We start from the raw sequence: 10545 nt of genomic DNA on the forward strand, positions 1-10545 counted from the left end.
TTTCAAAGGAAATCACAACAACAAAACTGAAAGAAAGTACATGTTTTTTTTTAACAAAAGAGTACCTTTTAAATTTGACCCATTTTTACTTTGTACTGTAAATAGTCTCTGTGATGCTCCCTCATCAATCTTGAGGGTTGTCAGAAATACAGCCTGATGTGTCCACAGACAGATCATGAACTGAGAGAGTTTTTGAACAGTTGCGCAGGGGTGATAAATAGTACTCGCACAAGGCTGGAGGCAGAGCAGTGTGGTCAGAGGGCCAACCAGCCACAGGCTCCTGGTGAGGGAGGTCTCAGTGCCTCGGCGGTGTCAATGATGGGCAGCGGCTAAGAGTGACAGGTTCTGAGTGAGAAAGGCCTGTCCTGGAGCAGTGTTCCAGCGGACGCCCCCCCTCCCCCCAGGCGGGGAGAATTTTGCCCGTCTAAGAATAACCCTCATCGTACTTTCTCACCAATCGCTTGATGTGAGACAGTTTCTGCTTCAGCTCCTTGCACTGCAGTTTCTTTGACTGATAGTCAGAGGCCTAGTCAGAAGAGAAGAGCTTAGGCACTGGTGTGTCAATCAGAGAAAAAAGTGATCTGACATAAAAAAAATTCTGGAGAACCAAATGGACCTGTACCTGCTCTCTATTTCTCTACCTACAGGGTTAGAACCCAACTGCACTTACCCGCTTCAGGTCCTTCAGTCGATTGTATTCCTCTGCAACAGCCTGAAACACGAAGACAAAGTCTTTAGAGACCAAACTTCATGAAGCCTATGTTGTCAGTTTTAGGGTTATCACGACAGATTTTTGCAGGGTTGTGAGAGGTTTTCAGACACAATTTGAGAGAGCTCAGCTCTCAAACTGACCTGGAATTTTGCAGATCCCTCCTCGAGAGTGTCAAGCTCCCTGCTCAATTTGTTCATCTGGTCATTGACGTCGTCCATCTCGGCACAGAGGCGCTTGTACTCGGCCAAGTCCAAGTCAAACTCCCGCCTGTACTGCTGCCTCTGTGCATCTGACGTGATCTCTGGATACATGCTGTTGAGCAACAGATCAGACCTGACTACTGAAATCGTAGCGAAATCATTGGATCAAGTCAAGCACTGATTTTGAACTTAAAGTGAAATTAAGTCCCTCTTCATATTAACCGCACTGAAACTAACCTCTCCCATCCATCTGTGTCCGGCTCAGTAGACGTCCCAGGGCCAGTGGAGTAGCCTATCTCATAGAGCTCTATCTCTGAGGCCAAGGCCTGACCCTGAGCTCTGGAGGCTGGAGCTATGGTCCACTGTACTTCAGCCACTTCAAAAGCACTGGAGGTGATCTCGTTCTCCTGATACAGAGGCTCCGGAGGACCGCTGTGGATGTGCTCAGAGTAACTGGGAACACAGTGTCCCAGTGAGTGGAAAGGCGTAGTGGATTTAGATTAGTCAGCGCTCACACCACCTCACATAGCTGTTCAATTCACCTGGAGTATATGACTAAAAGCACAGCAATGTACCGATATTCAGGATGTTATGGGGATGAGACAACCAAAGGTCATGAAAGTGCGCAGATGTGCTCACAGTAAAACGTTTAGAGGATCTGTGTACTCACACAGTGTCGTAAGTGTTTCCACTGACCACACTCACGGTCCGCTCGGGGTAGGATGCCACACTGGCCTCTGTCTTCAGGTCGGGGCTGGACTTGTCTGATACCACCACTGCAGGGGGCAGCAGAGTGCTTCCCAAACTAGTCAACTGCAACCACAACAGCATGGCAGGTCAGTGTTGTAGTAGATAACAGTTCAATTCTTGTTGTTGAGGAAGAGAGGATAGATTAGCATGAGGGTCATTTAGAAGTCCAATACCACTTGATGAGCAGAAGCTGACAGCCTACAATCTAGATAGCTAGAATTCTTTGTGGTGGTTGTAAGTGTGCCAAGTAACAAACCAGCAAATCCTAAGTCATTTTAAGTAACATGGCCTTATGCCAAACCAACTTATTAAAGGCCCTTGAAATGCCCCTTTCCTGGTGTCTTTATGGGAAGCATTTTCTGACAATGGAAGCCACGATAACATGTTCCATTTATGATTGTTTACATGATGCACAGAAGACACGTTGGACTTATCAGCAAAGTGCCTACGTGCAAGCCCAGTTATTTTTTTCTGGGATAGAGCCTATGATCCTTTCTTTGACGTGTCTGAGAAGTCTGCGTGGTGTTCTTTGTTTATTTCAAACAATGACTTACAACTCTCTGTCAAGAGTCAAGTATGGAGTCATCATAAGACTAATTAGTAAAAGGTGCACATGATTTAGTAAAATGACACCACAATTTAGTAAAATGAGCGCACATTCTATCGATACACAAAAATATCTTGCAATGACACCACCTGGCCTCGTGAGAGAGAGAGAGACTATTGCCCCTGAAGAGACTTCTATTGAATGCAAAATAGTGAAACTGTGTGCTTCTTTCAAGCTACATATTTTCAAAAGTTTACCCAAGCCACATCATTCTCCAAACCAGGCAGATTTTGCTGACAGCTGTGAGGCCATAAATTTAATATTTTACTGAAACATTATTCTGCATATCCATGGGGATATATTTTACTAGTACATTTGAAGAATTTTCTGTGAAAATGTGACGTTCATAATGACTTTTTTATTACTAAGTCATAACACCAGTTTCAGCCTGATGTGTTTCTCAGTCTGAAGACAACTGGTATTTGTTCACTAGTTAATGATTTAACACACTGAAACCAGGTGTGGTATTGAGTTCACATCAATTGTGTTCCTGTCAACATAAATAGGGGAAATGTGTCAACTGACATCAAAGTTGGCTGAATGTGTATGTTGTTGATAGAACTCTCATGCTTCCCACAAGGCCACTTACCCAGTCAGCTGAGCCCTCTCTTCCTGCTGGGCTAGGAAATGGCTCATCCCAAAAAATGTTGGGTTTACCATGACGCCAGATCTTACTGCGGGTTTTATAGGAAAAGAAGGCAGCAGTAATCAATACTACCATGACCAATATACCACAGACCAAGGCTGCAGCCTGTAAAAAAAAATAGTGAGAGCATATCATGAACAACTTACATGTTCTTTAACCAATATCAGTGCATGTTTGTTTCATTTTGTGTCTATAAGCAAGTATGCATATGTACATACATACATGGTACACATACATACTGTAGTAACCTATATGTATTTTGATTCACAAAGCCACTGACTGACCTCCTCTGGATCCATGTAACAGTAGTGGTGCAGATACTGGTTAAACATTGGATATGCGCCAGGGAAGCCTGCTCCTGCAGCTCCACTAATGCTGGTGCTTTGTGGCGTCTGGCACATCATCAGTATGGGGTTATACAGCATGCTCTGAGAGCTCTGGGCCATTGGGTTGACACCAATGACAAATATGATGTTGATTATGCATTGCAGGACCCCCAGAGACACATCCACCACCAGTACTGTCAGGTAGAACCGGCGACTACGTACAGTGCGGGTTTTGGAGAAGCTAGCCACAAGGAACATTAAGGCTATTATAAAGTTGATGGCTGCCATAGAGATCATAGCGCTCTTTGCAGAGTAGGGGGTCATGTAAGAGCTGTGGTATCCATACGCTCCTCCGTAGTATCCAGTGCCTGTGCCAACACCTCCATTGTAACCAAATCCTCCACCTGAGATGTAACCTCCTACACTAGTCTCATACCCGTGCATGTCCCAGACTAAAGTGGAGGCAACACAAGCGAAGATAACAAAGCAAAGAAGCACACAGATGCCCTCCATCGTTTTCACAATCCCTGGAGGTGAGAGCCACCTGTAAAAATACTGCGTATTTTCATCCATGTAACGTGGCTCAAGTGGTGCTGTGTGGTAGCTGTATGTGCGCGGAGAGGGTCCACTCCTTGATGTGTAAAATCCATCAGAGGGAGTGTTGAAGTGTGGGCTGTAAACGGGTGGGCTGTCGTAGTGCCGCGGGTCATACATGATTCATGCAAATGGAATAAAATGGAATTTCGTGCAGAATCTAGAATGTGGGCACAGAGATGCAGACATTTCAAAAGTAATTTTACATTCAGGATTTCACTGTGGCACTGTAATTTCAGACATGTTATTCACAGCTGTCATACACAAATGAGTGTCATCCTTCACCAGCTTTCTACAACTCTACCCTGCGTTTGTCAATAATTTAAGGACATTTTATAGGGCAACACACACACACACAGGAAAGGCATGGTCACCAAACGGCTCTTCACCCCATCTCATTTTACCTAGCCAGTATCATATCTCACAGAAAGGTACATTCAAAAAACAAACATGTTTTGGTCAAAGAAAAACACTTCTGACTCACATAATAGCTTAAGTGAAATAATATGCAAGTAACTTAACACAATAATATAGTAAAGTAGCCTATCACGTCGATTTACACATCAGTAAATTATTAATAGCCAATCATAAAGGTAGCCTTCATTTTAAATTAGTCTATACGCATTCTGTAAGACGTTTATCTTAGGCTAAAATATTATAAATAGTTGAAATGGTTAACTTGTAACAGAATAACGTCTAAAAGTTAATCTGAACAAAAACACGTCCTGTGTCTCACATAACGTAGCCTACCTGCGAAATACCTTCATATATCCTTAATGAAATAGTCTCATGACCAGGTTCGAAAACTCCGTAACGTCTCTGAGCTGCACCAGTCTCCCCCTAACATTTGAATAGTCTAACAGACCGTCTTTCATGATATGCGAACCTAAACTTTCCGTGCTCCTTGATTAGCCTATAGCCTACCAGTGGCTGATGACTACATGCTATTGCCCCGTGCTTTCTTATACTAAAAGCCAGTGTTGTAATGGAGCGAGAAGTCAGCCGACTGGTGTCGTTTCGTTTCGTCTCTCACGTTTCATTTTAAAAAATGGCATTTCCAAAGTATTCTAGATAATAATATGAAAACCCTAAATGAACTTGGAACAAGTCGGCATATGACAAGACTATTATGTTCCATTTTTTACAAAACTCTGACATCTTAAGAATAATTGGGACGGGTGGGATCAATGCCTTTCCTAGAATTAAATGTCCCCATGCCATTAGAGTGAGTACAATGCAGTATCACGATATTGGGTTTCAATCAAGAATTTACAGAATTATCAAAAAAGGTTATTGCTATACACGACCTCCACTCAACCCAAGATGGATTCTGAACAGTTATATTAATTCTTGAACTTCTCCTCTGATAAGCATCTTGAATTTATTTGGAAGGAAGTTTAATTTCAGTTCCCTTTTATTTCAAAGGTTTCTAGGCTTATTGTAAATGAATTACACAAAGACATTAAAGTAATTGAAAATATTAAACATTTATTCCACACATTTGAAAAAAAAAAAGTCTGATGTTGCAGGCATAGTGCAATTTGACAGGTAATTTTGTACTGAAAACATATGCCTTTTGTAATGAAAAAAGATATATCACTTGAATGAAATGTTCCTCAACAATATTGGTCTTAACATACAGAATGCACTTCTGTAGCAACTAGCAATATTGTGCCATTTTATTATGTTTGGCTGTTGTCTGACATTTTTTCATCAAAATTCCTGATCCTGTTCTTGATGTGGCTAAGTTTGGCTTTCAGGTACTCACAGCGGTCCTTCTTCTCCAAAAACGAGGGATCCTGAAGGTGTACCAAGATAGAAATATTGTATGTTATCCCAGATTCAGATGTTATCCAAGTGTCATATTCCGAATATAAGGATATAAACACACCAATACACAATTGCACAATTGCATTTGAGCCATAGAATACACTGTACCTTTTGTACTTACGTTTTTCTTTAGTTCATATTTTTTCAACATTTGATCAATCCTTTTACGGTCCTGTATTGTGGAGAGAAACATGCAGCAAAAAGTCAAACCTTTTGACTTATGCATTTGTATTCTTTCATTTTGAGATCAAGATGATCTGACCTCTGTGGTGTTGACATTTCTTAGGAGCTTGTTCATCATGGCATCCAGCTCTCTGAATTTTGCTAGAGTGGCACTGATGTCTTTGTGGAGCTCTCTGTATTCCTGATACTGGTCATTAAACACCGCTTTATACTGCTCCCTGTCCTCCACGGTTGTGATCTCAGGATATTTTCTGCGGGGCCATAGACATGCAAACCATAAACAGTATTCTCGTCTACAAGTTTAAGCCATATAGGAAAAAAACAAGAATCGTCCATGCTTCTGTTCAACACTTTGTTTCAAACATGCCGAACAGAAGAGCTGAGGCCTGCTGTTTTCCACACAGGATTTAATTTCGTATGAACGGCCAATTAACACTCACATAATGTAATCTGGAATGACCCGAGGCTTTGGGACGTATCCACTGGGAATGGCTCCACACAGAGTCTCTGCTCCCTCGGCTCTCTGGGAGATGAGGAGCTGCTTGGTGTTCCTTTCAGGCTGATCCATCTCGTCCTGGAACACAATCCTCTTGGACTTGGATTTGGCAGTGTTGACTGAGGGAGGTACCTGCTTCTGTGGGAGAATATACTTCTGCTTGTCACAAGTCATTGTTTAATGATGTGCAGACTGTCTCAAATAATTCCAAATCACATTCATAAATGTAGTTTAAGCATGGAATGGGCTTTTTACTATCAGCTCAGGCCTTGCTGAGGAAGTATGATACTTGCACGGAGATGGCTATGATGAATTAACTTGAATTATCTATATCAATCTGAACCTTTGTTTTAATTGAACCTGAATTGTCCACATTCACTCCAGACATCCCAACAATCTTTATCTGACATCAAACACAGTGGTGCCTGCCTGCTATCCTATGCCCAGAAGTCATTCCCTGGGAAAGCCGCTAATCTAGCCACCTTTCCTCAACAGTAATACCACTGCATGTGTGTGAAAAGAAACCATACACACTGGCAGCTGTTCATCCTTTTGAGGTACTTTTTCAAATGCTTTGCTCTACAACATCAGTCATTTTAGGTAGCTACTACAACTCTTTATGATGTTAATGATTCCCAGATTATGGTAAATATAACTAACAGACTTGGCACAGACTTTCCTTTGAACTGTTTCAGCATATCAGAGACATAAAAATGAAGAAGCCCTGCTGACCTGATTTTGGTACAAGAAATACACACCTATCCCTGTTTCATGAAAATATAATCAACCCAGCTAATGCACTGCTGGACATGGCTAACTGTGTGCTGGTCACCCACCATGCTGCCCAGGGCCTCTCTTGCCCTGCGGGTGGCCTCGTGCCGCCACATCTTCAGACACACCATGAAGCTGAGCAGGTACATGAGCATGTTGATGAAGATGAAGGCCGTGCCAGCCATCTGGCCTCCGTCCACGCGGCAGAGGCTGGACATGATGGGGTTCACGCCGACAATCATATAGCACATGCCACCGCGGTTCAGGTCGTTGATGTAAACAATGCCGGCCGCCATGTAGAGCAGGAAAAGGGCCACGTTGATGAGGCCTTCTGTGACCGGCCACCAGGGGGAGTCCAGCAGGATGGTCCGGTAGTACATGGTCATTCCCAGCACCAGGAGGATTATGGTCACTATCCACGCCACTCCGGTCACTGCCAACACGAAAGGTGTCATAGGTCCACTGTAGGAGTACCCTGATCCGGTGAAACTGTTTAGATAAGTTGGTACGTAGTAGTTTGACCATTCACTGTCCTTCTGAATGTAGGCAATGATACATGCAAAAACCATCCCCCCAAAAAGAAGCTCTAGTCCAGCCAAGAGCCTCAGCAGTCCAGGCCATGATTTCAGGTAGGAGTACTTCATCTGATAGACCTCCAGCTTCTCAGCATAGTACTCTGCTGGATGAAGGCTCGTCAGCTCAGAGCCATCGAAAGCATCATAAGCCCTGTTAATGTCTGGAGGGCCGGGGGTTATCAAGGGTTTCTGAGAGCCCTTACTGGATCTCAGCGAGTCCCCTGGCTCCCAGCGTCTCTCCAAGAAGGGAGTCACCGGTGGGCTCACCCTGGTCCCATTTGGCAGGATTTTTATCGCCGTTGGATAATCATCATTATAATCAACATTAGTATCGTGGTCATCTTCATCGTTCTTTGTCCATTTGTCAAAGATGCTGCTCAGCTTCTTTGGGAAGAGAGCTCTCATTCGCTGTTGTAATGACCTCTCCTCTTCGCCCCTCTCTAGTTTGTGGGGGGGCGGAAGGGGGCTGGGTGAAGAGTCACTCCTAGCAGAAGCATCCTCCAGTTTGCCTGGAGCCGAGGGCACGTCATCATCACTCCATGACCAAGAGTCTTTGTCCACGCAATCGGCATCTTCTGGCCTGTCAGGGCTCTTACTCCAACTACTCATCCTGGGGCTGCACACGGTCCTTCAGCTGCACACGGGTGTCAGTTGCCCAGTAAAAGAGTTATCAGGAGGTGTGAGTCCATGATTCTGCATGGTGACAAACAATACCGTTTAATGATATTTCAGTATGCTAAAAACACACAGTAGATTTTATCATTGCTACAAAATTAATAAATAATTACATGAACTAAACCTAATCACAGAAGTTAAGACCGTTCTTAGGGTAACAATAGATGGACATTGGTTTAAGAAAATAGCAGTAACAGTTTGTGCGACAAGAACTGAGAAGCAAAGCAAACACTTTATCCAATCGCTATGAAGCTCATGAATTTTCCTCTGAGTAAAGTATTGACTAAAATTTGTTCAATAGTAAAATCCGAATTGGGATCATAAACAATCCCAAAGCACGCTTTGTGAAAGGACTTTAGACCTTAATGTTTCCTCTCTTTTGATTTCTGGCAGTCAGGCATCAAAAGAACTAATCCCTGGTTTAAAAATCTCACAGATTAAGTGTGAAGTACTGAATTTCAACAACAACAGTATTTACCTTGTGGTCCAAGCCAGGCTGCTGTACGCTGTGTCAGTAGGACTATAACAAAAATGGCCGCTTGCACAGCAGGCCTGGCTAGCCCTCTCAGATGACTAAGGCTTTATCTCGGCAAGCCGAAACTGGGGCAGGGCTTACTTATTAAACCTGCGTGCTTGTGTTTCAGTGTGCATGGTGACTGGTGCAATAAGGCTTATCTCTTGGGGACTTGCCATTGATATTTACATACACAGGAGGAACAAAAAGGACCTTAACACAATAGGCTGCCCTTGAACTATAATGTTTTCCAAGAAAGAAATAAACAAGTTAAAATGAATGAATGACAGACACCAAAATCATGAACCTGACCTACAACATAATAATGAACAAATACAGTACTGAGTAAAAGTCTTGAGCCACCCTACATGTTTTGCTTCAGTAGTAGTAGTATTCTCATTCTCTTTCATTAAAATATAACCAGAAAACCCAGGGCTTATGTGCACAGTGTTTAAAAACACATGAAATAGTTTTTGTTCTGATTCCAGTCTCAAGCCACCACTGGATTTGTGGATTTAATGGTGTTATAATGACCAATGACACAAGGGGGAAACTGGTGACGGAGCGGTCGTTCTTCACCCAGTTCACTGATGGGCATGCCTAGCTCGCCAGAAGTTGTTGGCAGATCCAGCTATGATGGGAGTCTCGACATCAGCTGTTGACATCACCGTGGCTTATCCAGAAACTGAGCCAAGAGAGATCAAGAGCATTTCGGCAAGGTGCAATAACCCGTAACCCGATGTGTTCTGTATTCAATTCATGCTTATGGTGTCAGTTTGCCTCATCAAAGGTTCTTTGAATAGAAAGCTTTGGCCATGCCTTTCTCACTTAAGCAGAGCAGTGAAATATTCCACCTGTAGCTTTTTGACAAGGTCTTAGATCTGTTTAATTGTCATCATCTCCTTCCCACTTCTGAAACCAATTTGTCAGAGCCAGAATCAGAGCCAACTGGCTCCATCACCGGCTTTCCCCTCTTGACATTGGTTATAACACTGCATAACAACACATTTAATGGGTGCCCAAGACTAAAACCAGAAGTACACTTTTTATGTTTTTTATATTTCTTCCATCTTTTATTAACTGTAATGAGACATATATATATTAGTAATTATTACATTGCTCAGTATTGCACAGTATTGTGCATTTAAAAATCTTTTGACTCTGATATGAAAACCTTGAATTGAAATAATCACCATAAATGTAGAGTGTTTATGCCACATCACTAGGTGGCAGCAGATACCTGAACCGCATCTTTTTCATTCCAAAGTGGGTCCAGGAGATCTGAGACTGAGCCACATGCAGTATTTGAGCCTTGCAGGTTCTCTCCACGCTTTTACATCTTGGACTATTAACAGTGTTAATGCCTCAGATTGCCTTTGTCACACATCATTTCAGGTTCAATTCCAATTCAGGTTGCAGCCTTCTTTGTTCTTGAGTAAAAAAAAAACAAACCCAGATGTACTTTGTTTAGGTTTTCAGTGTCAGCATTGCACTCATTTGGACCCTGTTCTCTCATTTTCTCTCCTTCCCTCATTAATCCATTTATCTTAGAGAGGTGACTGAATACTAATGGTTGCAGGCTAATGAGTCCAGACAAAATCAGAGCGTCTGTTCTGAGCTTCCATGGAATATGAAATTTCTTTATTGACATTCTATGAGTGTGTTC

At 42.7% G+C, this 10545-nt stretch overlaps 1 protein-coding gene across 1 annotated transcript; it reads right to left on the bottom strand.

Annotated features, from left to right (window-relative positions):
* Positions 1-9: 9 nt before the first annotated feature.
* Positions 10-8939, bottom strand: LOC121715220. Its single transcript, XM_042100680.1, is given in 13 exon segments — positions 10-526; positions 671-712; positions 853-1024; positions 1150-1365; positions 1583-1725; positions 2859-3020; positions 3200-3938; positions 5504-5634; positions 5787-5837; positions 5928-6099; positions 6289-6482; positions 7181-8383; positions 8844-8939. Coding segments are annotated over 12 exon segments (3243 nt in total). The 5' UTR covers positions 8300-8383; positions 8844-8939; the 3' UTR covers positions 10-424.
* Between the last annotated feature and the right edge of the window lie 1606 nt (positions 8940-10545).

The sequence above is a fragment of the Alosa sapidissima genome, chromosome 1, assembly GCF_018492685.1.
Source record: "Alosa sapidissima isolate fAloSap1 chromosome 1, fAloSap1.pri, whole genome shotgun sequence".
NCBI lineage: Eukaryota > Metazoa > Chordata > Actinopteri > Clupeiformes > Clupeidae > Alosa > Alosa sapidissima.